This window comes from Leptonychotes weddellii, chromosome 14, assembly GCF_054177405.1.
Source record: "Leptonychotes weddellii isolate Sample4059 chromosome 14, ASM5417740v2, whole genome shotgun sequence".
NCBI lineage: Eukaryota > Metazoa > Chordata > Mammalia > Carnivora > Phocidae > Leptonychotes > Leptonychotes weddellii.
The window spans coordinates 74262044-74289985 of record NC_138382.1 but is presented as its reverse complement, the minus strand read 5'-3'; the positions used below and the strand labels follow the sequence as shown (position 1 = coordinate 74289985).

General features: G+C 55.8%; 1 protein-coding gene and 1 long non-coding RNA gene across 4 annotated transcripts; one reads left to right on the top strand and one right to left on the bottom strand.

The window, feature by feature from the left end:
* The first annotated feature begins 186 nt into the window (after window positions 1–186).
* LRRC8A (leucine rich repeat containing 8 VRAC subunit A) lies at window positions 187–27942 on the top strand. Of its 2 annotated transcripts, XM_081803716.1 has the most exons (4): window positions 187–313; window positions 3508–3614; window positions 19031–21195; window positions 26037–27942. In XM_081803716.1, the coding sequence occupies exons 3-4, from the start codon at window positions 19039–19041 to the stop codon at window positions 26310–26312; spliced, it is 2433 nt and encodes an 810-aa protein (XP_081659842.1). In that variant the 5' UTR covers window positions 187–313; window positions 3508–3614; window positions 19031–19038; the 3' UTR covers window positions 26313–27942. The 2 variants fall into 2 exon arrangements, with proteins under 2 accessions (XP_081659842.1, XP_081659843.1); XM_081803717.1 differs by lacking the exon at window positions 3508–3614 and having other exon boundaries at window positions 234–313.
* On the bottom strand, window positions 15252–17711 carry LOC145717139 (uncharacterized). Of its 2 annotated transcripts, XR_014140181.1 has the most exons (4): window positions 17516–17711; window positions 16602–16744; window positions 15959–16059; window positions 15252–15604 (listed from the first exon to the last, which is right to left on the bottom strand). It is a non-coding gene; the product is annotated as an uncharacterized LOC145717139 (long non-coding RNA). The 2 variants fall into 2 exon arrangements; XR_014140180.1 differs by lacking the exon at window positions 16602–16744.

The following is a 27942-nucleotide window of genomic DNA, read 5'->3' as shown; positions in this document are numbered from 1 at the left end:
TCCCCGAAGGTTACAGCCGCCCCTGTCCCTTTAAGGGGGCCGAGCCCGGTCTCCGCTACTTCCGCCCCAAACCAACATGGCGCGACCTGGGAGTTGAGGGTGTGAAGGCGCGAAGAGCTCCCATCAAAAGGATGGCGACGCCCTAGCCGCAGCGCTCGCGCCTGTGGTGACGTCACTTCCTGGGCGGAGGAGGCTGAGTGGTGCAGTGAGGGACAAACAAAAGGAGGCGCCGGAGGGGCGCAGCGGCCGGCGGCGGGACGGAGCGGCGGGGGTGCGGGGCTGCCTGCTGGGCGGCCGGACCGGGCGGGACCAGGTGAGCGGGTGGGGCGGGGAAAGGGGCACGAGCTGTCACTTCTCGAAACCCACTCCTACACGCCCCCGGCCAGCTGCCCGGTCCCGGGCGTCTCGGGCAGCTCGGGCTCTGCCCGCCGCGGCTGGCTCCCTGGGGGCCTCCCGCGGCAGCTCAGTTCGGCCTACCTCCTGGCTCCCCCGTACTCCAGGTCTCCGGGGCCCCACCCTCTTCCCGGTGCCGCGGCGCGCGAGCCCCCTCCCAAGCACCCCAGTGCCTCCCTGCGCTCTACATACCGGGAGTTTCCGCCTGGTCTCCCCCAGGTCCCCTTGTCATCCCCTGGGTTCCCCCAGATCCTAACCCCTACACTCACACACTCCCCACTTCCTAGAGGTTCCACCTTGGAACCTCGCTTTTTTTTTTTTTTTTTTCCGTTTTGAATGGTTTCCCCGGTTCTCTTCTCCTGGGCTCCTGGCCCACTCCACTTCCCTTGGACCCTTCCCTCCTGTTGATCGAGCGGGAACAGTGCCCTGACTTGGGGGCAGGATCCCTGGCTAAGATCTTGGGGCCCCTGTGGACTGGGGTTCCCGGGAAGACCGGTTCAGGGTCTGAGGCCCCGGGCCCTGCCCATGCCCTGTGCATCCGTACGGGCCTGAGAGCCAGATCTGATGAGGTCCGGGCTGGAGCTCCAGCAAAGTTGATTCCCAGGCTGAAGGAGCATGGCCAGGGTGGTTGAGGTTCACGATGATTCTGCTTCTTTTGTTGACTGTTTTTTCCCCTTGGTCTGGACTGGAGTGAACCAAGATTGGGCTGGTGCTCAGCTGATGCAACTACGGACTGCCTTTTTTGGGAAGGAGGAGAGATGGTTGGGGGGTGTCCGACACCCTTCTGATTAGGACTTGGCTGGAAGGGTGGGGCTGACCACACTCCCCTCATGCTTCTTCCCCGGCTCTATCCCATGAAGCCTTTTGAGGATGAGGTGTGAGGATGAGGAGGGAGAGAGCTTGTGAGGGAAAGGGAATTTGGGCCTAAATTGTGGAGGAGGGATTTGGTGAGTTGAAAGGCTCCCATGGGCCTCACCCACCTTTTCCATTAGGAGTTTCTTTAACCTCTCGGAGCAGACAGACCGGTAGACAGACAGACTGGAGGCAGGAGGAGGAGGTCTGCTGTTGGTGACATTTCCTGTGGGGGGAATGGGGGAGTGGGAGTTTGTTCAGAGGGACTGGGCAGTGCCCGTGGCTCAGTCACACTGACATTGACTTCATGAAGGTCAGGTCTTCCTCTGGCTTGTGAGGGGAGGCAAGGACAGATGACTTGTGCTGGCGGACTGGAGAGATGCTGGGGCATGAATAACTGGCCTCTGTCTTCCTGTGTTCCCAGTCTTAGAGGTGCTTTGGGTTCTGGTCTAATGCCCCTCTGCCTTCCAGGGTACAGAGCAGGGGCCCAAGAAATGTTTGTGACTGCCCTCCTCCCCAACTCAGTGATGTGCTTTTGTACTCCATCCCTCGGGCACACCCACCAGTTTCCTCTGCAAACTTTGAGTGGCCTTTCTGGACAGAGGGGGATCCTGAGGATTGCCCCATTGGGTCAGAATTTGGGGAAGTTGCTGGGTCTTGGGTTGCTGCCTGGCTTGGGCTGGAACTCACCTGTAGGAGCTGGAGGGAAGGGATCAGCCTGGTTCCTGGCTACCTCTCCTCTGAGAGTGGAGGTGATTCCAGGTTTTCACATGGGGACACTGAGGCACGGGTTAATGGTCTAAGACCTTATGAGGAGTCAGGTGAGATAGGTGTGGGGCCCTAGAGCCCAGCACACCATCTCTCCATCCCTCGATCTTTTAGTCATTCATTCGTCCATTCATCCACTGGGCCATTCTTTAGTAGGTGCCTGGCCTGGACCAAGAGTGATGCTAGAGAACACAGTCCCTGGCCTCCTCTGAGCTGCAGTCTGGGAGGAGAGGCATGCAGGAAAACACTGACACAGTGGCCAGCATAATAATAGAAATATTACAGAGGAAGGAGGCCTTAGCTCTGGGTGAATATGTTGGGGGTGGTCAGTGTGTATTTCCTGGAAGAGGGAGGACTAGAAGCATCAGTGACAGGAGTCCCAAGGCCTGAGTTCTGGTTCAGGCTGTGCCGTGGGCAGGTGACTGGGCTGCCCAGCCTGAGTGGGGACCCCATCCTTGAGGAGCACAGGGTGGGGGTAGAGTCTGGCTTAGTGGCCTCTCTGGTCTTTACAGTTCTAGGTGCTTTACTGCTAGTTGCCGTCACCCTGTGTGGGTTTACTGGGTTATTGACCTATCTCTCCTCAAGGCTGGGGACTGTCTTCTGCTTCTTTCCTCCCAGCGCGATGCCTAGCACTGAGTAGGTGCATGAAATGCTTACTGGTAAACGTGGTTAAAAGGCTCCACAGTGCCTCCCAGAGCCATTCAGGTCCCTTTGTCTGCCCGTGCACTCCCCACCTGCACTCCCTCCTTCCTCTTAACTCCTGCTTATCCTTTGGCCTTTCCCCGTGGCTGAGCCACCATCCCAACTCCTAGTGGTTTAGATACTCCCCGCCCCCACCCCTACTGTGGTCTAATCACACTTCTCTCCCCACCCTGCTGACTTGTCCTTTTGAGTCTTGTGAATGGTTCTGAGCAGAGTGCCTGGGAGGTAATAGATGCTCACTAAATGCTCCCTGACTAATAGGGGCTGGTTGGATTTTGTGTTTGAGTCAAACTCGTGTGTCTGGGCTGGGGCTATGTTTTTGCCTGGACCCAGCTCGCCCCACTGTGGCTCCTGTCCAGCCGTCTCCCACCTCCAGTCCGAGATCTAGTCAGACTGAACCACTCAGCATTGTCTAGATGTCATGTTCTCTCCCTTCCAGGCAAACTTGTGCTGTTTCTTATGCCTGGAATGCTCTTTCTCCAGCTTCTTCTCTTCCTCAGGAGTGAACTCAGGCAACACCTTTTCCAGGGAGCCTTCTCTCACCCCACTAGTCTGGGTCTAGTGCTTCTTCCATGTCCTGTAGCTGCCAGGTACCCCCAGCGGAGCCCTGGGCTCCGCACAGCCAACGGTAATTGTTGGCATTTCCCAGTAGCCTGTCTGGTTCTCTCTTGTCACTCCAAGAGCCCAGCCCAGGGCCTGGCACCGAGCAAGCACTCAGAAAATGTTGGCAGCACAGCAGGTAACTCTGATAATCACACATCCCTGCTGACAGTAGTTCTTACTTCCTCGTAGGGAGGCGGCTTCCATGGAGCGAGAGGAATGCCAAGACCCTGCCCAGACAGATGTGGGCCAGCCTCAGCACCGACAGCCAACACGCAGATAGCAGAGCCGTCCACGGGGTAAGGACTGGGCCCCTCTCCCTCCAGGCCAGCCTCCAGTCAGGTGCCTTCCCCAGCTTAGGGGGCAAAGGGCAGTATCCATCTCTGCAGTCCTTTACTCTTCTTACTATAGATCTGGGGCATCTAGGGCAAAGGTGGCAGGAGACAGAAAGCTTCTTCCTTCTCCCGACTCAGTGGCCGGCGGAGGAGGATGTGGCTGCTGGACTTCGAATGCCAATGTTAGGTTTCATTGTGCACCTCTGTTCTTTGCTCTCTCAGCGCAGATCTTGTCAGTCTGACCTGACCACATTTCCCAAGGTGTGTTCCGTGGAACACCAGTTTCTGTGGTCACAGTGGTTGGATAACCCTGGGAAACAAGTTGTCCCTGCTGCAGGACTTCTCAGCCTTGACTGCATCGGAGTGAGCTTGAGGAGGCTCGGAGGGGGAGCCAGCATGTTGTGTGTCCCCATGCTTATTTGATCACGTGGACACCATTGGGGACCAGGGTTCCTTGGCCTGCACTTTGGAAACCAGTTCCCAAAGGCAGGAGAGTGCACTGGTTAAGGACCCAGACTTCATAGTCAGACCTGGGTTTGAGGCCTCGCTGTCATGTGTTCAGTGAGGGACTGTTGGCCAGTCACCCTACCTCTCTGAGCCTCAGTTTCCTTAGCTGTAAAAAGGCAATAATTTTAGCACCTTACCTCCCTGTAGGGTATTTTGAAGATTAAATATGTTGATAGAGGGAAGGCACTTAGCAGAGTATGTCCCAGGACGTGTTCCATAACCTGAGCGGCATTGGATGGACTACTTTATAATTTATAAAACACACCCTTATCAATGATTTCCTCTGGCCATTTGAGGAAACTCAGGCAGTGGCCTTTGTCCCTTATTTACAGATGTGGAAACTGAGGTTCAGAGGGAGGAAGCAGCTTGCCCAAGAGTTCAGGAAGGAAGGAGGGATGTGGGACTGGAACCAGATCCTAGAATCCCAGGTCACGGTCCTTTGTTCTCTGCCCGAGGCCTCCCTGCATCTACCTGTCACCTCGGCTTTTGGTTAAGGAAGACCTGGCCCTCCCCAGCCAGGATTTTAAAAGAAATAGTAATTTTTTTTTTTTTTTTTGGTAATTACCAATATAGCCGTGTGTCTGTATGTTTTTATAATGTTTTGGTTTTGATGTCATGGAAAGCGAAAGTCTCCCGTGATCCCCATCTCCAGAGATATGAATGGGGAGGAGTGTATTATTCCACATGTATTATTACTGTTTGCTTATTTTTCCCATGTCAAGTCTTGTTAGGGCTGCTGGTTCGCAGTTTGCTCCCGTTTCATTTCTGGGCTCCCCCAGGACCCCTTTCCCAGGCAAGGGTGGATCTATCTGCATGTGAGCCCCGTCGGCACACTCCTGTTGCCCCCTCCTCACCATTCCGGGGTTTGGAGCTATCTGTGAGGGTGTTTACAGCAGCACAGGGTGGGTTAGGAAATGCCTGGTGTGTGATTTTGTTGACTCTCCTGTTTATTGGGACAAGGTCAGCAAACCCCAGCCCTCCCCTGCTGGAGTTTCCTGTTGGTTTTGAGGAACTCTGCCTCCCCGACAGGAGAGGGGAGGCCTGAGCTGAGGTCTCTCTGGCCAGGGATGAGCAGGAAGCAGCAGGTCCTACTTATCTGAGATCAGAATTCCTCCTCCGTGCCAGGGACAGCTTGGAGGGAACGGCATGGGCCGGCCTGAGAGGCTTCAGCCTCCGCTATCTGCCTAGGGCAGGGGCCAGGTTGGGAGTTGGGAGCGACACGCATGAGTTGCTGTGTTGCCTGAGTATGGCCCTGACTCATTTACCCTGGCAGTTCCCCGGGGACGTCTTGGTCCCTTTGGAATGCTCCTTTCAGGTTTTTTTTAAGATTTTATTTTTAAGTAATCTGTACACCCAACATGGGGCTCGAACTCACTACCCCAAGATCAGACATCACACGCTCCACCAACTGAGCTAGCCAGGCGCGCCCCTCTCCTTTCAGGTGTTTTTTTTTTTTTTTTTAAGATTTTTTTATTTATTCATTGAGAGAGACAGAGCGAGAGCATTAGGAGGGGAAGGGAGAGGCCGAGGGAGAGGGGGAAGCAACCTCCCTGCTGAGCAGGGAGCCCGACATGGGGCTCGATCCCGGGACCCTGGGATCATGACTTGAGCCGAAGGCAGGCGCCTCACCGACTGAGCCAGCCAGGTGTCCCTCCTTTTGGGTTGTAACCTTGAGGGTGGGCAGGTGAGGAGAAGGCTGCCCTGTGATCTGGGTCTAAAGCTGCTCTGTTGGGGCAGGAGGGATTTCAGGCCTGACCACCTGGTTTTGTGGTCTGGCAGGGTCGAGCTGGGAACGAGGTGTCCTTACCTGGTGGCCTCGTTGGGCTCACTGGCCTGTCTTCCTCACCTGTGTTTCTTCCTCCTGTTCTTTCCCTGCAGTCTCTTTTTCTTCTCGCTCGAGACGCTTCTGGCCCCAGGAGTTGGCCTCTCCACCTTCTCCCTCCTCCTAGCCGCGGGGCCTTCATGTCCCCGGTCGTTGTCAGCGGCCACAGTCCGAGCACTGGGCGGGCGGTGTGCCGGGTCACTGCGTACACATAGTAGCTCTCCTCTGTGAGGTGGTTCCACCGTTTTACAGGCTCAAGGCCAAGGCTTGGAGGGACGAGGGCTCTTGCTGCGGGTGGCAAAGCTGGGACTTGAAGCCGGATCTGTTTACCTTGGCAGCCTATGCTCTTTCTACCCCACCTTCTGTTTTCCTTCTCCAGGTTCTCAGGCTCGGAGGCACTTCAGAGCTGCCCAGGGGCTTGCTTACAATGCTGGGTTCCCTGGGACCCCCCAGCACACACCTGCAGGGCCCGAGCCGGGGGTGGGGTTGGGGGGCAGGGATCTGTATTTTGAGGATGCTCCCAGGCTGGTGCGAGGCTGGTGGTCGGTCTGCAGACCGTGCCAGGAGACGCTGAGCAGGGTGACGCTTTCAGCCCTGGTCCCCGCTGTGGCCAAGGAGTCCCTGTGATTAGCCCTTGGTGTAGAAGCAGGGCCGAGCTCTCCTCAGGACCGGGGGTTCTAGTGACTTCCCAGTACATGCGGGGGGTTAACCATCCCTCCTTAAGGATGTGTGGGACTGAGGTTTCTAGAACGGCTTTTACTCCCAGCCACCAACATTCCCTGCTATCTTTCCCAGTGCGTTCCTACTGCATCGCGTAGCAAGTTCTATGTTTAACTGTCCCTTGAGGGCCTAAAACCTCAAAGTTAAATGGACTGCTGCCGTATAGCCTGCCTGGAGTGACGTTCCACTGGAGGAAAAGAGGCTGTAAAATTCCACAGCCCTCACGTGCCACCTGGACACCCTCAGAGGCGCCGCCACCAAACTCACGCCCTCTGACAGGATTGGCTGTTGACAGATGTGCTGGGCAGGGGCTGGGCACACGGGGATCCTGCCCTTCACTCCTTTCCCCTGGCACCCTGCGTCACGATCTCTGGGGGCAGCCCCCCTCCAGCCCAGAGAGCCGGACCATAGGCAGCTTACCTTAGCCTCAGTCCCGGTCCCCTGGGGTCTCAGCAGATGTGTCTGCAGCCTCCCGTGGGTGCTCCTGCCCCCATTCCATAACTGGTCCAGGCACGCAGTGCTGGTGCTCATAGCAGACCGAGGCCCCTCTGCCCCCAGGGCCCAGATGTGGCACCTGGCTTGTGGGCCAAGACCCAACAGAGTGGGGCTCCCTTCTAGAGTTTCCTTAAAGCTATCCCCGAGATACCAGAGGCATTTGAGTATATTCTGCTAGGATTCCCTGTAACGGCCTTGATTCCACATACCCTCAGTGAAGGGGTCTTGTCCTAGCAAGCATTTGCGGGGTTCTGGGTGCTCAGGTAGGGCCCGGGAGACCTGCTTGCCTTTGAGGCAGATTGGCACAATGGAAAGTCAGCCCTGTGGGGATCTGTCCCAGCACCTTCTAGCTCTGTGGCCTTGGGCAGGTCATTTAACCTCTCTCCAATAAAGGGACGGGTGAAACCTGGCAGCCGTAACAAGAACAGCAGCTACTACGGCGGTCTTAAATACATGGTAGGCACTGGGCCAGACCTTTCCATGGACTCTGTCATTCAGTCTTTGCTACAAGGCATGACCATTTTACAGATGAGGAAACCAGAGCCCTGGGAGGTAAGGTGACTTTCCCAAGGTCACCCACTGGTGAAGTGACGGGCAGCTGAGGCACAGGAAGTGCTGGGTGGGCGAGGGGGCGGCTTGGGCCTCCAGCCTGGCCTGCTGCTCGGTGGGCTTGGATGGGAGCCCTCGGTGGTGTCCCTCACCTGTCACCCTTCACCCGTCAGGTAGGCCACAGCCTTGCAAGATTGCCTGAGGACGGACCTGTTTGGGAGGCCTAGCCCAAATGCGAGAGCAGTTTGGAAATGAAACTTGCGCCTTCCCCCTCTTGCCCTGACTGCCTCCCCTCTTCCTTTCCCGGGAAGTGAGGGTGTGCCTTTCTCTGCGGGGTGAGTGCCCAGCCGGGCAGTGCCCCCAGCTGCTGCTGACTCACCCCAAGTGGGTGTGGGGGCCTGGAGGGCAATGCTCTGCTCTTGAGCGGGTCGGGGCTGTGTGCCCTGAAGATGAGGTGAGAACTTTCTTCCCAGTCCTGGCTCTGGGACCAGAGGAGGCCCAGGGGTGCTGACCGAGGAGCAGATTCGCAGGCCCGGAGCCTTTCCGGGGCAGGGCCCCTGACCCACTGTCTTCCTCAGGCCTCTGGAGAATGGCCCTTCTCCCTTCCCTGGGAGAGCGTTAGAAGGACAGACTGCCTTCCCAAGTGTGGTACAAGGAGGGGCGCCAGCCTCCTGCCTCCCCTCTTGCCTGGGAAGCTTGCCCAGCATCTCTGTTTGGGCTTTAACAAAAGACTCTCTGTGCCCTGTTTACCCGCAGCCCAGCCTGCCTGCCATGCCTCGAGTGTGAAAGCCAAAGGTCTGCAGGCTGACGTGGGGGCTGGAGCATGCTTGGGTGGTCCCTCTCTGGGCTGGAGTGGGCAGCGGGTCATTTCTTTGACTCCCTTCCCCTTCTGGAAGAAGCATCAGGGGGAAATCAACAAAGTCGAGGGATACCTAAGGGGTGGTTCTGAGAGCAAATCGCCAACTCTCTACCTCCATCCTTTACTGGGGTCCTGAGCCTGGCGGGGGCTCCAGAAGTTCAAGGCTCTTGAGTGTGGCCTGTGTGACAGGTCAGGTCCTGGAGGGCTCCAGGTGGTCTGGTCTGTGCTTGGAGGTGCCTGTCCTTGTGGCTCAGCCCTCACCTGGGTGTCTTCCCCCACTGAGCTCCGGGAGGGTTTTCTGTGATGGCAGGTGGGTTGTAGCCATAGTGCATCTTCCTCTGGGCCACAGGCAGGATACGTTATGTCATTTAAGTAGTCACAAGAAGCCTCTGAGGTAGGTTCGGCAATATTCCCATTTTGCAATTGAGGTGACTGAGGCTCAGAGCAAAGGTCGTTTGTCCCCAGGGTCTGAGCTTACCCAGCCTGGGTGCTCCTTCCCTACAGTGAGGACGGCGCCCCGTGGAGTGTCTGTCACCCGGGTGGGGCAGGCAGGGCGGCCTCACCTTCTCCTAACTCAGTAGATGGCAGGTCCTTCTCATAAACTTTTACAATCCTCTGAAATCACACAGTGAGGAAGGTCTTTTCTCCCCAGGTACTTTTCCTACTCATCAAAGTACCAAACTTCAGTGATAGAAGAGTGTGTCGTATGGACAACCCGCTACAGTCTTACCCACCCTCAGACTTACCTACGTATAGTTCTCTGTATAGCTTTCCAGATTTTTCGATGCATACAGCAATAAGTTACTGATATGATTTTTTTGGAAGAAGAATGAGATCATGCTTCTCTTCTCCTAATTTCGTTACATTGCGGCCTGATCCCCATAACTGGAAAATTAAAAATCGTCCCCATTTTTAAGTGTGGCTTCAGGAGCATTAAAACCGTCACGTCAGGGGCGCCTGGGTGGCTCAGTCGCTGGGCGTCTGCCTTCGGCTCAGGTCGTGGTCCCAGGGTTCTGGGATCGAGCCCCGCGTCGGGCTCCCTGCTCCACGGGGGGCCTGCTTCTCCCTCTCCCACTCCCCCTGCTTGTGTTCCCCCTCTCGCTGTGTCTCTCTCTGTCAAATAAGTAAAATCTTAAAAAAAAAAACCGTCATGTCAAGGTGCAGCCACCAGTGATTTCCAGAATTTGTGCTCATCTTGCACACAAATTGATGAAGCTCCGTCCCCGTTAAACGGTAGCTCCGCACCCTCCCCTCCCCCAGCCCTGCACTCACCCTTCTACTTTCTGTGTTTATAAATTTGCCTGCCTACCGCATATGAGTGGATTCCTGCAGCATTTGTCCTTTTGTGACTGGCTTCTTTCACAGAGCCTGTATTTAGCCTATATTTTCCTCTACTGGACAGCATCTTTTTTTTTTTTTTTAATACCTGGACATCTTTTGGGTCCCTATATCCAGAGATATGAGGTAGGGAGCACTATTCTTATTTTAAAGTTGTAAAAACAGAGCCTCAGGCTAGTAATTGGCCCCGGGGTCATGGAAGGATTTCAGGTGAGAGCTGGCTTTGACCCTGTCTTTGCAGCTCCAAGGCTCTTGCTGTTTGCACTCCCTGAGATCTGCCTGTCACCAAGGGGAAGATAGGGGCTCCCTGGGTTGCTTCTCTGACCCCCAACCCCCACCCAGGGCCTCACCACGGGAACCCGGCCCCCCTTCTTCCCACCTACAAGTGGAAAAGGGTCTGGCTGCCTCCTACTGACTTGGGCAGCTCCCTGGGGGCAGGGCAGCTCCAGGCAGGGGTGGGATTGCGTTCTGCGGGATCCTTAAGAGACCACAGGTGCCGCTGTGCTGGTCAGGAGCAGGCCAGTTGGAAGGAGGAGCTGAATTTGCTGCCCTGGCAATGGGTCCAGACCTGCTGCCTCCAGCTGAGCTTGGCAGGGCTGAGGACCAGAGAGAGGACCCGCCAGGAGGGGTAGAAATGGATGATTATTTTGGTAAATTTTGGCAAATATCTTTTGCATTAACTGGTTCAGATATAGTCTTTCTCAAAATATTTGAGACACAAGTGAAACCTCTTCCACAGTCCCTTTCTCTTCCCTCTCGGAGGGGGGGGATTATTATCTTGATTTGGGGGCTCTCCATGCATGTTTTTATAGCTTTACAACACTTGGATTAGACATTATAGAAACCCTTACATAACATATAAGGCATTACTCTGTAGCGTGTTTTCTGGCTCAGCATCGTTTTGAGGTCTGTTCACGTTGGTACATGCAGGTATAGATCATTAACTCGTTGCTTTCACATTCCATTGTATGATGATGATGATTTATCCTTTCTCCTGTTGATGGATGAGTGGCCGCTGATTTGGGGCTGTTAGGAACAACTCTTCAGTGAGCGTTTTTGTCCATGGCTCCACGTGTGTGTAACGATTCTCTGAGATCTCAGAGAGGAGTGGCTGGATTGTAGGATGTGTGCATCCTAACCTCAGGTAGGAATTCAGCATTTTGCCAGTCCCAGTGGAGTGAAATGGCATCTGATTGCATTCCCTGATTAGTAATGAGGTTAGGAATTAATTTCATATATTAATTTCCATTTGCATTTTTTCTTATGAGTTGTCTATTCATTTTTTCTCCAAGACATTTATTTTAGAGAGAGAGTGAGCGAGCGAGCGCACATGCATGTGCACGAACTCATGGGGGGTTGGTAAGGGGGGCAGAGGGAAGGAAGGAGGGAGAGAGAGGGAGGGAGAGAATCTCAAGCAGATTCCCTGCTGAGTGCGGAGCCCAACTCTGGGCTCGCTCTCACGACCTGAGATTGTGACCTGAGCTGAAATCAAGAGTCAGATGCTGGGCGCCTGGGTGGCTCAGTTGGTTAAGCGACTGCCTTCGGCTCAGGTTATGATCCCGGGGTCCTGGGATCGAGTCCCACATCGGGCTCCCGACTCAGCGGGGAGCCTGCTTCTCCCTCTGACCCTATCCCCTCTCATGCTGCTTCTCTCTCTCAAATAAATAAATAAATAAAATCTTTAAAAAAAAAAAAAAGTCAGATGCTCAACTGACTGAGCCACCCAGACGCCCTATTTGTGTATTTTGCCATTTCTTTCTATTGGATTGTCTCTTTTCTTGTGTTTGTAGGAGTTCTACAGTTGATCTTAGCCAAAAGGCCGAGAAGCAATTGTAGGAGTTCTGTATTTGTCCTGGATAGTAATCCTTTGGTAGTTATGCACATTGCAAATATCTCTAACAAGTCTGTGGGTTCTTTTTACTTATTACTTTCTTCTATGCGCATATATTATAACTTAATGTGATCAAAGTAGCAGTCTTCTCCTGTAAGGATTCATACTTCTCCCTTTTTTTTTTTTTTTTTTTTTTTTAGGATTCATACTTTTCCAATAAGAAATCCTTTCCTCTCCTAAGTTGATCTCTTAGCTCTTTCTTTAAACATTTTCAGGTTTTGGCTTAGGTGTTCAGTTCATTGGAATTTTTTTTCATATAAGGAAGTGGATGAGGCTATGCTTTTCTCACGTGAGTAGCTGACAGCCAACTCTGTTCAGGGATGCCCATTCTTTCCCCCTAACCTGCAAAGTCAACACTGTCATATCTGTTTCCAGACATTGCAGCGTCTGTTTCTACGCTTGCTTTTCTGTTCCTGTGGTCCATCCATCTATCCCTACATTAGCACCACATCGGCAAGTCTCCTCCCACCTTGTTCTTCCAAATTGTTGTAGCTATTCTTTTTTTTTTTTTTTTTTAAGATTTTATTTGTGAGAGAGAGAGAGCACGAACGTGAGCAGGGGGAGGGGCAGAGGGAAAGAGAGAGAGAATCTCAAGCAGACTCTGTGCTGAGTGTGGAGCCCGACTCAGGGCTTGATCCCACAACCCTGAGATTGTGACCTGAACCGAAATCAAGAGTCAGACACTCAACTGACTGAGCCACCTGGGCGCCCCTGTTACTTACTTTTGTAGGTCACATACTCCAGACGGTTTTTTTCTCACCCAGTCATCTGGTGTCTTGCTCTAATGCGTTTTTTTTATTTCACATATTCTATCATCTGATCATTTAATAAGTATTTAACCAGTCAGCCCATAATGGGCACCTGGGTGGTTTCCAATTTTCCTAGGGCATAAATAACACTGTGATGAACATTCCTGTAACTGATTCTTGTCCTAGAATCTTTCCCAGACAATTGGCGTCCTCCCTCCTCCTGCGTCCTTCCCGGGCTCCGCCCAGTTCAGCAGGTCTTCTCTCCACCATATTCTGGGTTCTGCATAAGGGACCCGGATGAACCTAGAGTGGCCACTGCACTGTGGGACTCCTAGCCTCCCGAGCCCCCGGCCCCTGGGTGATCTCTTGCCCACTGCCTCCCAAGCTTTTCTTGGGTGCAGCCAGGGGTCTCCCACCTCACTGGTGGATGTTAATCCCTGACTTCTAGGAGGGCACAGTCTCCAGCTCAGAGTGAGGCCTCAGTTCCGGAAGAAGGAAAAGTAGCTGGACCAGAACTCAGGGGACAGCAAGGCACACACATTGCCTTACTGTCTTTTCTCAGCTGCCTGAGTTCAACCCGTTGATCTTTGTCCTCTCTTCAGGATCCTCTCCAAATTCCCCACCTCTTGGGACAGAGACCTGCCCTGATCTGACCCAGCTCCCCATTGCCCTCCCCAAACTGCCCTCTCAGAGCTTCACATGAGGGCCGATTCTTTCTTTCTTATTTTCTTTCTTAGATTTTATTTATTTATTTGAGAGAGAAAGAAAGCTTGAGAGAGAGATCACATGCAAGGGGGAGGGGCAGAGGGAGAAGCAGACTCCCTGCTGAGCAGGGAGCCCGATGCGGGGGCTCAATCCCAGGACCCTGAGATTGTGACATGAGCTGAAGGCAGACGCTTAATGACTGAGCCACCCAGGCGCCTGCTTGGTTTCTTTCTCTTTTCTTTTCTTTTCCTTTTTCTCTTCTCTTCTTTCTTTCTTTCTTCTCTGTTTCTTTGGAACTCTGATATTTTTTCAATCACAAAGATAATGCACGCTGGTTAAAAAAAAAAGTTTCCTTTCATTCGGTTTCTTATTCCCACTCCGAGAGGGCGTCCCTCCGCACAGGGCAGGGACTGTTGGTCAAGGGTTTATCAGAATGGGACTGTATTTATTTATTCTTCTGGATCTCGCTTTTTTCCACATTGGTATTACAAACAGAGCTCCTTGGTTCCATTGAAAAGGCCATGGTGCGTTCTAGTGGCAGGAAGTGCTTACTGCCCGCCTACTGTGGGCCAGGCCCCGCCTACCTGTTTCTCTGCCAGGTGTCTGCCGGCCCTGCGGGTGCTTTGCTTCTTCCATTTCCTTCCGTTCTGGTCCTGTTCTGTGCACTTTCCAATCACCCCTAACTGTCTGTTGAAGTCAGGATTGCTCTGGGGGGCCAGGCCCGTGTCTGCTTCAGCCCCCTTCCACAGATGGGGGTGCTAGGGCTCAGAGACATGAAGACGCCTGCCCAGGGTCACTCCAGCACCCAGGGCAGAGGCCCGACTGGCCCAGCCGTCCCTCCAGCGCTAAGTTCACGTCATGTAGCTCAGGGCTTGCTCTCCACCTGACCCAGGGCCCACACACAGGCAGTTTGGGAAGCCTCATTTCTGTGCCTTCTGATAGTCTTGAAAGCTTGGCGGGGTTTCTGTTCCCACACCCCTAGTTTATGGATGGGGAGACCAATGTGCCACCTTCTAGGAGAGGAGTCCTGGCTCCTGGACACGCTGTTCCCTCCCTGCCGGCTACACGCAGGGGTGGCCAGGACAAGGGGATGTCTGGTGGCATCAGCAGCTCTAGAATCAAGCCTCGCTGGCTGACCTCAGGGTGGGACGCAGTCGGAAGGGAGGTATCCAGGGTGGGCACAGGCCTGGGATCACACGCCCCTGGGCACCTTGATCACCTTTTTTTTTTTAAGATTTTATTTATTTATTTGGAGAGAATGAGAGAGAGAGAGAGAGCATGAGAAGGGGCAGGGTCAGAGGGAGAAGCAGACTCCCTGCCGGGCAGGGAGCCCGATGCGGGACTCGATCCCGGGACTCCAGGATCATGACCTGAGCCGAAGGCAGTGGCTTAACCAACTGAGCCACCCAGCCGCCCCCTTGACCACCTTTTTCAAACTGTGGTCACATTCACGACAGAGTCTCTGCTCTGGGACAGGGAAACAGGCTGTGGGAGAGAAGCTGTTCCACACGTCTGCTAGGAGGCCATACCGGTTAGGGAGGGCCCAGTGCAGGGAGGAGATGAACACACTGACTGCAGGAAATGGCCTGAAAAGGGTGCTTTCTGTAACTGGGAAGGAAGATCCCCACTTCCTTGGGCCTGCCCGTTTCCCTGTGGTGCTCTCCTGACCGGACCGGCTGTGTCCCAGGGCAGCTGCTATGTGGGATCTGCTCTAGCGGCGTGCCCCCCGGAGGCGCTGCATGCCTGGGCTCCCCCGTGGATCTGGCTTTGAAGGTAGGCCTCTGTCACTTACAGGTGAAGTTGGGCACATGGCTTCTCTCTCTGAGCCTCGGTTTCCCTATCTGTAAAATGGGTATGGGGAATATTTCGGCCTTAAAAAGGAAGGGAATTCTGACATCCATGCTAAAACATGGATGAGGGCTTTCTATTAACTGAAATAAGCCAGACATCAAGAGACCAATACTGTTACAATTCCACCTTTATGAAGTACCTAGGGCAGTCAACTTTATAGAGACAGAAAGTAGAGGGGCACCTGGGTGGCTCCGTGGGTTAAGCGTCCGACTCTTGATTTTGATTCAGGTCCTGATCTCAGGGTTGTGAGATCGAGTCCTGCATCCGGCTCTGTGCCAGGCGTGGAGCCGGCTTAAGATTTTCTCTCTTCCGGGGCGCCTGGGTGGCTCAGTCATTAAGCGTCTGCCTTCGGCTCAGGTCATGATCCCAGGGTCCTGGGACTGAGCCCCGCATCAGTCTCTGCTCCGCGGGAAGCCTGCTTCTCCCTCTCCCACTCCCCCTGCTTGTGTTCCCGCTCTCGCTGTGTCTCTGTCAAATAAATAAAATCCTTGGGGCGCCTGGGTGGCTCAGTCATTGGGCGTCTGCCCTTGGCTCAGGTCATGATCCCGGGGTCCTGGGATCGAGCCCCGCATCGGGCTCCCTGCTCAGCGGGAAGCCTGCTTCTCCCTCTCCCACTCCCCCTGCTTGTGTTCCCTCTCTCGCAGTTGCTGTCTCTATCAAATAAATAAAATCTTTAAAAAAAAAAAAGATTTTCTCTCTTCCCCTCTCCGTCTCCCACCCCATCTCTCTCTCGCTGTCTCTCTCTCTCTCAAAAAAAAAAAAAAAAAGTAGAATGGTGGTGGCCGGGGGCTGGCGAAGGGGAAATGGGGAACTAGAGTTTACCTGGGAACAGGGTTTCAGTTTAGCCAGACGGAAGCCTCCTGGAGACCATGGTGGTAGCAGCTGCACAATGGAAGTGTACTTAATGATACTGAATTATACACCTAAAAAAGTTTAAAGAGGTAAATTTTATGCTGTGTATATATTACCCGAATAAAACAATCTTGAGAAAAAAAATGGGTGGGGGCGCCTGCCTGGCTCAGTCGGTAGAGCATGACTCATGACTCTTGATCTCAGGATTGTGAATTCACCACGTTGGGTGGAGAGCTTACTTTAAAAAAAAAAAAAAAAAAAAACACAAACGGTGCCAGAACAATATGCATGTCCTGGACTTGGCTATGAGTCTTCAGTCTGGGAACGGGAGCTGTCCCCCGCCTCCGTGGGTGTTTAGTGCCCTTGAGTCACTGGCTCCTGGAGCTGGTCCCTGCGTGGAGATCCCTACCTGGGGGATCTGTTTCCTTCCCCAGGGCCCTCTGGGTTGGGAGGGCCGGGAACCTCTGCTTCCTCCCCATCAGGATGTGTAGCCCTGCCCACATCCACCCGAAACTCACTGCTGCCCTGCCTCCCCGCCACACCCGGGCCCGGCCCTGTCCTGCCCCCCTCTCACGCCCTCTCTTGAGACCCACTGATTTTGTTGAGTACCTACTGTGTTCCGGAGACTTCTGCCCTGAAGGGGCATGATGAGGAGGTGCCAGAACTGCCTGCCTGCCCCACTCTGCGCTAAGCACGGTGAAAGCCTACAATTCTGTGGACGCTTCCCAGCAGCACCGTGAGGTGTTTGTGCAGAACCTGGGGCCGAGAGCCAGTGAGGTCCTCACCCAAGGCCCTGCAGTGAGGTCAAGGCGGGCAGAACCCAGCTCAGCCTTCTTGGCCCCTGGCTTCCCCCCACATCCTCAGCAAGAGCTACTTGAGAGCAGGCTGCCCCAACCACCTAGCTGTTTCTTCTCGGGGGCCTGGTTGCGGGGCAGGCGCCCCTTCCCTGGCATCCCTGCGGACTAAGGCCTGGGGTTTGGCACCTGCATCTTCTTCCCAGTTTTCTCCCAAAACCCCGTCAGAGAGAGGCGGTGACGTGTCCCATAGTTGCACAGTGAGTCGGTGGCAGAGTCGGTGGCAGAAACACGGGGCAGCTAGAGGGTGATCCCCACCCTCCAGACAGGCCACCCCCACGAGGTGGGTCCTGCGCTGGCCTCCCAGCTCTGCCTTCCCGAGCCAGGGTGCCTGGCTCTGTCCCCCACACCTCCACGAAGGCCTTCTCAGCAGGGAGGTGGCATCTGTCTCTCGGGCTATAGCCCCAGCTGCCCCTTGCCCTGTCCCAGGCTCTGCCTCTCCCACTGCTGCCCACACGCTCACACTGGACCGAGAGGCCCCTGAGGCGTGGACACACCTTGGTCATTTTTATTGTCCCCGGAGGGCTGAGCCAAGGGCGGGATGGCAGCGAGTTCAGGATGTGCTGGAGACCGGGTGTTTGGGGCCGGGGGAGGGTAAGAGCCAGCCGAACCAGACCGGAACAGACAATGGATGGGGCTGTTTCCTCCCTCTCTCAGCCTCCCGTTCCCTCACCTGTAAACGGAGCAGTGAACAGTTTCCACCTCGGAAGTCAAGAGGCGACATGTGCAAAGAAAGCCCCGGGTCAGCAGGGGCCCAGAGGCAACTCCTCACTGGAGTGTCCTCACTGGGATGGCACACCCACTCTCCCTCCAAAACTGGGAGGCTGCAACCACATCCTGCCTGGTCATAAACTGCACCGCCCCCAGTGTCTGGCGTCCTCTTTCTGGACATTGCAGGGGCAGGCTGTTGCATGCCCTCAGGCCCTCTGGCTTGGCCCCTCCTCCCTTCCTGTCCCCAGCCTTTGGGTGCCTGCCTGGATGTGGACTTGGGGAACTGGGAAGGGAGGGACAAGTGTCCGGGTTTCTTTCAGCTGGAGGCTGGCTGTATGATTCAGCGGGCCCTCCCCTGGAGTGCCCCTTTCCCAGGAGTGTGGGTGGTATGAGGAGCCCGCTGGTCATTAGAGGCCCGGGCCTTCCTGTGGGGTGGCCATTCACCCTGGCCTGTGAGTCCTGGCCTCACCGGGAAGGCTGACCTCTGGGCTGGAGCTGGTGGCCCAGGGCAGGTGGTGGCATCTGCTGGCCCCATCGTGACCTGAGTTCTGGGAACCCCAGGGGACAGGGAAGCTGGACTCCGGGGCGTGGTCTCTTGGCACTCTTGGCATAGTCAGGTGGACAGCGGGCCCGTGCAGCAATGAAGACGCAAATGGGGAGGTGGAGGGACAGGCCTAGGTTTGGTCTTGACTCTGTCTGCCCTGAAGAGTAGTAGAGTGACGTTGGGCAGGTGACTTTACTTCCCTGAGCTTTGCTCCTTACACACACATGTGGATGCACACAACCAGAGATAATATCATAAATGTGATGTCATCTAGCGTGGGGTGGAGACCAGTCTTGTTTTCTTGTCCTTTCTCTGCCCGGCCCCACCCCTTACCGTGCGTGCGTGTGCACGTGTGTGTCTGTGTCTGAGTCTCTCCCCTCAGGATCCTATATGGACATAATTACAAGCACCCTTGCAGAATTTTTTAAACTTCCCTATTTGTTTTACAAAAGTGAGTTCACATCGAGCCCCCTCTTGTACATTTAGATTTCCCACACTTTGAGGGAACCTCTTCCAGTCACTGGGGCAGGGTCTCGGCAGCTGTTTCCAAGTGAACTGAGAGTTTTCAACACGCCCCTCTGGTCAGTCTGATCATGAACAGGATGGAGTCTGGCCAGGAATTCCCGAATGCTCCCGCTGGAATGCAGAGGGAGGCCACATTAGCAATCTGTTCGTGTGGCTCTTGACTTCGGTGCTCGGTCTCCGTGTCTGTTAAATGGGGAGACTTCCTGCCTTCCCCGGTGGTGGTTTCCCAGCTACCTGGTGACCACATGGCTTCTGGACAGAGGCCTATCGGTGGGCCCCCCTGTGAGTGGCAAGGCCGTGACTCCCAGCTGGGCTCAAGGTGGAATTTTGGACAATGGGTCCGTTGTCTCCTGGGTCCCAGTCGGCCAGGCCGCCCTGTGGTAACCCTGTCCTGTGGGTCCTTTTCAGGTTGAACCATGATTCCAGTGACGGAGCTCCGATACTTTGCGGACACACAGCCAGCATACCGGATCCTGAAGCCATGGTGGGATGTGTTCACCGACTACATCTCCATTGTCATGCTGATGATCGCAGTCTTCGGGGGCACGCTGCAGGTCACCCAGGACAAGATGATCTGCCTGCCTTGTAAATGGGTCACCAAGGACTCCTGCAATGACTCCTTCCGGGGCTGGGCAGCCCCGGGCCCAGAGCCCACCTACCCCAACACCACATTGCTGCCGACCCCTGGCCCGGGCCCCACGGGCATCAAGTACGACCTGGACCGGCACCAGTACAACTACGTGGACGCCGTCTGCTATGAGAACCGCCTGCACTGGTTCGCCAAGTACTTCCCCTACCTGGTGCTTCTGCACACGCTCATCTTCCTGGCCTGCAGCAACTTCTGGTTCAAGTTCCCACGCACCAGCTCGAAGCTGGAGCACTTCGTGTCTATCCTGCTCAAGTGCTTCGACTCGCCCTGGACCACCCGGGCCCTGTCCGAGACGGTGGTGGAAGAGAGCGACCCCAAGCCGGCCTTCAGCAAGATGAATGGCTCCATGGACAAGAAGTCGTCAACAGTCAGCGAAGACGTGGAGGCCACCGTGCCCATGCTGCAGCGGACCAAGTCCCGGATCGAGCAGGGCATCGTGGACCGCTCGGAGACGGGCGTGCTGGACAAGAAGGAGGGGGAGCAGGCCAAGGCACTCTTTGAGAAGGTGAAGAAGTTCCGTACCCACGTGGAGGAGGGGGACATCGTGTACCGTCTGTACATGAGACAGACCATCATCAAGGTGATCAAGTTCATCCTCATCATCTGCTACACCGTCTACTACGTGCACAACATCAAGTTCGACGTGGACTGCACCGTGGACATCGAGAGCCTGACGGGCTACCGCACCTACCGCTGTGCCCACCCCCTGGCCACGCTCTTCAAGATCCTGGCGTCCTTCTACATCAGCCTGGTCATCTTCTACGGGCTCATCTGCATGTACACGCTGTGGTGGATGCTGCGGCGCTCTCTCAAGAAGTACTCGTTCGAGTCCATCCGCGAGGAGAGCAGCTACAGCGACATCCCCGACGTCAAGAATGACTTCGCCTTCATGCTGCACCTCATCGACCAGTACGACCCGCTCTACTCGAAGCGCTTCGCCGTCTTCCTCTCAGAGGTGAGCGAGAACAAGCTACGGCAGCTGAACCTCAACAACGAGTGGACGCTGGACAAGCTGCGGCAGCGGCTCACCAAGAACGCGCAGGACAAGCTGGAGCTGCACCTGTTCATGCTCAGCGGCATCCCCGACACCGTGTTCGACCTGGTGGAGCTGGAGGTGCTGAAGCTGGAGCTGATCCCGGACGTGACCATCCCGCCCAGCATCGCCCAGCTCACAGGCCTCAAGGAGCTGTGGCTGTACCACACGGCGGCCAAGATCGAGGCGCCTGCCCTGGCCTTCCTGCGTGAGAACCTGCGGGCCCTGCACATCAAGTTCACGGACATCAAGGAGATCCCGTTGTGGATCTACAGCCTGAAGACCCTGGAGGAGTTGCACCTGACGGGCAACCTGAGCGCCGAGAACAACCGCTACATCGTCATTGACGGGCTGCGCGAGCTCAAGCGCCTCAAGGTGCTGCGGCTCAAGAGCAACCTGAGCAAGCTGCCGCAGGTGGTCACCGACGTGGGCGTGCACCTGCAGAAGCTGTCCATCAACAACGAGGGCACCAAGCTCATCGTCCTCAACAGCCTCAAGAAGATGGTGAACCTGACTGAGCTGGAGCTGATCCGCTGCGACCTGGAGCGGATCCCGCACTCCATCTTCAGCCTCCACAACCTGCAGGAGATCGACCTCAAGGACAACAACCTCAAGACCATCGAGGAGATCATCAGCTTCCAGCACCTGCACCGCCTCACCTGCCTTAAGCTGTGGTACAACCACATCGCCTACATCCCCATCCAGATCGGCAACCTCACGAGCCTCGAGCGCCTCTACCTGAACCGCAACAAGATCGAGAAGATCCCCACCCAGCTCTTCTACTGCCGCAAGCTGCGCTACCTGGACCTCAGCCACAACAACCTGACCTTCCTCCCCGCCGACATTGGCCTCCTGCAGAACCTCCAGAACCTGGCTGTCACGGCCAACCGGGTGAGGGGCCTGGCCGTGGCTCTGGGGAGGGGGGTGGGCGGTTTGCTCAGGAGGCGCAGCGTCTCGGTGTGGTCGGGTCCTCACCCATGGTTCCCAGAACCATCCAGGAGGGGCTTGTTGGGAATACAGATTCCTGGGGGGCCCCCCTGCCCAGACCTGTTGACTTGGGATCGCTGGGCCGGGGACCCTGTCTTTGCCACAGAATGTTGCAGAGTCCTCCTCCCGGGAGGGATGGTGTCGTCAGGCGGGGTCGGTCCCCCGAGGTGACTTGGGGTGGGTTTCTCATAGGCAGGGACGTGCAGGGACAAGAGGTCCCAGGGCTGGGTTGTGGGAGGCAGGACTTAGCCTGGAGCCTGTTCTAGACCACATCTGGAGCCGAGGGGCCAGTCTGGGTCCACGAGGGACAGAAACCGTGGGTGGCTGGTGCTCACCGAGGCCGAGCCGGGTGGTCTCTGCAGCTCTTGGCCCCGCTCACACCCTTCCCCCTCTGCTTGTCACCACCTGCCTTTCTGGAGAGGAAATTGTGCAAACCATCTCAGGCTGGCAGTATGGGAGGCCACGCCTTGGGAGACGCCCAGGAAACCATTGGTAGCCCTGTGTACCAGCCCCTTGCCTGGCCAGGGAAGCCCCCCACCCACAGGCCCCTTCTCAGAGGCAGGCGGGTGGGGTTGAGGGCCGGCTAATCCTGTGGCTTTGTGGTCTGGCCCCTGTAGTGCAAACTGAGCTGCAGCCACTGGAAGGACCGCCCCCTGCCCACCCCTCCTGGGGACCTGCCGAAAGGTGACCCGTTCCCGGTTCCTACTTTCAAGGTGGAGACACAGTGAGGCAGGTGGTGGTGGGAGCCCAAAGCCCGGGGTGCGGACTGTGGAGACCTGGTTCAGACACCACCCTGCAGCTCCCCTGCAAACGGTGGCACGAAGTAGCCCACGCCGTGCGGGGCACGATGTTCCCGACAGGAACTCTCTCCAGCAGCCTCAGATGCAGAGGCGGGCGGTCCCCTGAAATGCGTGCCCCCCCCCAGCCCCCGGCCCCAGGAAGGGACACACCTTCTCCAACGTCACTCAGATTGGAGGGTCTGGGCCCCCCTCCCCTCTTCCCTAAGCCTCTCTTACTGCAAACCAACCTGACTTCCATGTATCAGAGAGTTTGACTCTGATACATGGAAGAGTCACAAACTCTATCTTCCTCCCCCAAATTATGACTGAGTGGCCAAGGACGAAGGTCAGATCCCAGATTGCTTCACGTGGGAGCATCTGCCCCCAGGGCCTAGGACAGGCCACAGATCAGGAAAATTGGACTCCTGGGGGGAAGCCACGTGTGGGGAGCACCAGACAGACCCCAGCCTCTTCTTTAAGGCCTTCCCCCAGAGCACAGTGTGGGGGCCAGATTGCCCCTGGAGTTGGGTCCGACTAAGGCACCTCACGACCCTTTGTAACCTGTCTCCTCTGTCCCGGCTGCCCACAGGCTCTGCACCGGCTCTGTGTGGGCTCTGTGGGCACCCGGGGCTTTCTGGGCCCTGCTTCCTGGTGGAGGGTGCATCAGGCATCCAGCCTGGCTCGCAGTTCCGTCCCCTACCCCCAGCTCCTCACTGCTAGCAGGCCTGTTAGGTCACATCACGCCTGCTGGCTGGGGTCACCCCTCAGGAAAGGAGCTGGCCACAGGCTCGCTGTCCGAGGAAGGAGACCCTCTGCACGCCCTGTTTAGCACACTGCTTAATCACATCCTGTCTCCGCCCCTGGAATGCCAGAGGCCTTTGTAGGGAAAAAGTTCACTTGGGCTGATCCTTGTCAGGCCCATCCTTTTTTTCAAAATTTTTAAAAATTATTTTTACTTTTTTAGCTTCTTAATTTTTTTTTTTTATTAACATATAACGTATTATTTGTTTCAGGGGTACAGGTCTGTAATTCATCAGTGTTGCACAATTCACAGCGCTCACCATAGCACATACCCTCCCCAGTGTCCATCACCCAGCCACCCCATCCCTCCCACCCAAGGCCCATCCTTTTAAGCTGGAGCCCCTCTCCTCCTCCTCTGTGAGCCACCCGGGGCTGCAGGTAAACAGGGAGGGGTGGGTGTGACCCGGCTCAGGCCCTTAGCTGCTCTTTCCCCATGTTTAAACTCACGTGAATAGGCGCGAAAGATGCGTTCATTTGTCTACAGATCCATTTATTCATTCTTTCATTGATTTGGCAAATGGTTTTCGCGCACTCCTAGGGTAGAGCAAGGTGCTAGGGACACAGGGACAAATAAAGCCCACTGGCTGCCCATCTAGAGGCTCCTGGGCACACACAGGAGTGGTCTCACCCCAGATTTAGGGCAGGCAGACCTCCTGGAGGAAGGGACATCTCCCCTGGCCCTGAAGATGAGGGGAAGTTAGCCAGATGAAGAGGAAGTGGAGAGTCTAGTAGGTTTTGTCAGTGGGAGGAGGAGCGGTGAGTTGAGCAGCCCCTGGAATTTGGACTTTCCTCTGAGACCAGGGCTGGAAGAGAGTCCTGTTCTTCCCACTCGTTTCCATCGGATCTCCTTTGTTCCCCTCGTCTGGTGACGTGGATCTTGGCTTTTCCGTTCAGTGCCTGACACACAGCAGATGTTCACCAAATTCTCTGAGTAGATGAAGAAACGAGCTAAGTTATCATTGGGAGAGATTGTTCTTGCTGCAGTGTGAGCGGGGTGGGTTTGAGGGGCAAGATGAGAGGGGTCAAGAGCTGGCAGAAAACCCAGGTGCAGCCATCAGCGGGGGTGGACTTGAGGCTACTTCAGTGCTAATGGGGGAGCCATCAAGGTTCCTGGGAGGTAGGAGAGGGCAGGATCAGGGTGATAGGACAGGACCCCAAGCCTTTGGCAGCCGAGTGACAGAAGTGTCTGCGGGAAGAGGACAGGTCCAAAGGACAGGGGTGGCTGTGGTGGGCGCTGAGCTATTGGAGCACCTCTCTTTCTTCTGTGGGACCTGGAGAGAGCTCACTGGCTAGGGCCGGGGCTACTGGGGAGGGGGCGTTTTAGGGAGGGAGCTCTGCATGTGAACCCCAGCTGTGGCACTCACTGGGTCAAGCCTTTCGTGCTGCCCTGACCCCTCTCTGAGCCACCAGAGGAGTCCACTGTCGGGGGGAGCGGGCTCTTTGGGAGGCTCAGGCCCCTCAGTCCTGCCAGAGCCCTGTCATGCCCTCTCACCTTCGTGTCCCTGACCTTCAGCCCTGCTCACCTGGAGGCCACCTTGGCTCCATCCCTGACCACTGGGCACAACAGTGGCTGTTTCTGGAGGCCAGGTTGGGGGTCTCTTTTAAAACAAGTCACCCAAGATCCAAGTCTGCCCAGAGGCCCTCAGCCATAGAGCATTGAAGGCGAGAGGCATTTCTCGTCCTACCTTTCATTCTATTTTAGAGGGGGAAACTGAGGCCCAGGGAGGGAAAGGGACTTGCCAGTGAGTGCCATATTTGGCAGAATGGGAACACGGCGCAGGCTCTGAATCAGAGGAAGCAAGGCTTGCTTACGTCCTCTCCTGAGCTTTCTGGCCATGCAGTCTTGCACATGTTGCATTTCACTTCTGCAGGCCTCAGCGGGAAAATGGGGACAGTGACAGAGCCACCTCACAGGGGTTATTAAACAGTCTCTCCATCATCCTCACGTGGGATCGCGTGGGGTCCCTCCTGCCCAGCCTTCTGAAGGAGACTGTTCTGGCAAATAGGCTCAGTGAGAACCCAGGTTTGTAGTCGAGTCCTCGCAGAAGGGCAGGGAAGAAGGTGGCCAGAGACACAGTAGGTCCCCACTCGGGCCCCACCGACGCTCCTCGCTCCACCGATGGTGTGGACAGATAGCAGAGCACGAGCTGATGAACCGGGTTCGATCTTGGCTCCGCCATGTTCCAGCTGTGAACCTCTGGGCAGGTTAGCTTCTTTAGGGCCTCCTCGGTGAAATGTTACCCCATCTGGAAAGCAGAAGAAGTGTTTATAGGGTATTTACAGGGGGTTCTGATGGGTATATGAGGTAAGAGCATCAGTGCTCAGAGCCAGCCCGCTGTGTAGGAAGCTGCGTGGGGATGTCACCCGTCATCAAATTTTGCAAACTCAGGAGGGGAATGGCCAATATTGGGCTCCCTGCACTCATGATCAGGGTGTGACTTGACAGATGAGGGGACTGAGGCCCAGGACAGGGAGGTGACAGAGCTGGGGTCCCCACCCCTATTGGAGGGCTCCTCGCAGTTCTCAGCAACTGGGGTGTGTGATTTTCTCAGCATGCCGTTCTCCCATCCAAGGAATAACCAGGCCCGACCCTGCTTAGCTTCCGAGATCAGACGAGATCGGGCGCGTTCAGGGTGGGATGGCCGTAGACCATGCCGTTCTTTTTCATAAATTATTCTTAAACCAGGCAGGCCCCACAGCCTGGCTCCTGATGAGCCCTGGGCAATGGAGGAGGGGGCAGAGTTGATAGTAGCTGGCCAGTGTGACATGCTGCTTCGGGTGCCGAGCGCTGGGAGACAGTGGGGAACCAGGGGGCCCCAGCCCTGCCTTCTCAGAGCCTGGTCCGGGAGTGACAGGTGATCAAGCAGCTTCGCCACGGAGGGGTCGGTGACGCCAGGGGCCATGGGCGCCCTAGTTTACCCAGGAGGTCAGGGAAAGCTTCCCGGAGAAAGTGACTGCGGAGCTGAGACTTCCCATACAGGTGGAGGTCAGCCAGGCTTTAGGCCAGACGGTGCTGCGTCCTGGGCCCAGGGAGCTGAAATGGGCTTCAGAGGGGATGCTGGTGCCTGGGACAGGGGTGGGGGTGGGGGGCGGGGAGAAGCCTCGGCCAAGGCCCCAGATCTGAGCTGTGCCCCTCACTCTGGCCCTCTGCTCCTGCCCTTCCAGATCGAGGCGCTGCCCCCGGAACTCTTCCAGTGCCGGAAGCTGAGGGCCCTGCACCTGGGCAACAACGTGCTGCAGTCACTGCCCTCACGGGTGGGCGAGCTGACCAACCTGACCCAGATCGAGCTGCGGGGCAACCGGCTGGAGTGCCTGCCCGTGGAGCTGGGCGAGTGTCCGTTGCTCAAGCGCAGCGGCCTGGTGGTGGAGGAGGACCTGTTTAACACGTTGCCACCCGAGGTGAAGGAGCGGCTGTGGAGGGCCGACAAGGAGCAGGCCTGAGCGCCGGCGGACAGCTGAGCAGCGGGTCGCTGAGGAGTCCTCAGGGCCCAGGGACCCAGACACCCAGGGACGACCAGCCAGGCCTCAGCCAGGGCAGGAGCCTAGGGCTGGATGTTGGCTGGGCTGTGGCCACGGGACAGTACCTGAGGGGCTGGCCCCTTTCCTCCTTCTGAGACTCGTGCCCCCCCAGGGCGGGCGCCTGTCGGGGAGAGCAGAGACCTGTGTCTTAGAGCGCAGTATTTGGACAATCAGGGCCTCCCCCCTGGAGGCCATCTCTGCCCTAGAGGCTGAGCTGATGCCAGAGGCCCGGGGACGCCCACTTAGCTCTTGGTATTTATTTTTCTCCACTTCGCATCCCCTCCCTCCGGAGAACTTACACATTCCCAACAAAGTTCAGCTCCGATCGGGGGTATGTAAGGAAGGGTGGGCAGTTTCCCTTTTCCTTTTTTGGTGATGCTCCTGGCAGTACCACCCAGACTGGAGCAGAGGGGCCCAGGGAGAACCAGCCGTGACAGTTGCCCCGGGGGTGCTGGGCTGGGCTCTGGCGGTGTGGCCCAGGGGACAGCAGGCCGCCAGGTGGAAAGGCCAGGCCTGGGGCTGGTCTCATCAGTTTTAGATTTTTTTTTTTTTTTAAGTAAAAAGAAAAAAAAGAACTTTTTTTTAAAGCTTTGAAAATTGATGGTTTGGGTATTAAAAAGAAAAAAAAAAACTCTAAAAAAAACCCCACAAAAGACAGTGAAGGCCAGTGAGTTGGGGTCTCAGGGCAGGACGGCAGCTTCCCTTGAGCAGAGCAGCAAGACACTGAACTGTTTCCTTCCCCCCCCCGGGGTGCGGGCTGCAGGATGTCTTTGAGTCTGGTGTGACCTTGGTCCAGGAGTTCTGTTTTTTCCTCTCCTCTCCAGGGAGGGGTTTTTTGTTTTGTTTTGTTTTGTTTTTGGTGTCTTGTTTTCTTTTTCCTCCATGTGTCTTGGCAGGCACTCATTTCTGTGGCTGTTGGCCAAAGGGAATGTTCTGGAGCTGCCAAGAAAGGAGGAGACTCGGGTTGGCTAATCCCCGGATGAACGGTGCTCCATCCTCCCCATCCGTCCCTCGTCATAGTGTTAAGGAGCCAGGAGGAGCTACCTCGCCCGGACTCTGCTTTCCCACCTCATGTGTCATGAGTTTGCCCAGTGACACCCCTAGCCTCAACCACTGACATCAGCCCTGTCACCGCCTGGTCCTTCAGAAGAGACACTTGGAGGCGGGGTCATGGGTGGGGAGGTCGCCGCTGGGAGGGGCAGGCTCCCCAGGTTTGGGTTTCCAATTTCTGTCCCAGGCGCCAGGCACACACAGCCCTCTCGGCGCCTGGTGGCAAGAAGCCACCTCACTTTAGATCAGTCAGGGGGTCCCTGCATTAGAAGGGTTCCCCGCCTTAGATCAATCACTTGGACACTAAGGCACGTTTTAGCGTCTCTTGTCTTAACGATTATGTCCATTTGTCTGTCCATTTGTGTTTTCTGCGTCATGTCAGCAGATGTAATCCTCAGAAATAATGCACACTAGCCTTTGACAACCATGAAGCAATCCGTTACATGAGGGTCTGAACTTGTAGACTCCGTTCAAATATCAAATAAATCTATAACAGAAAGTA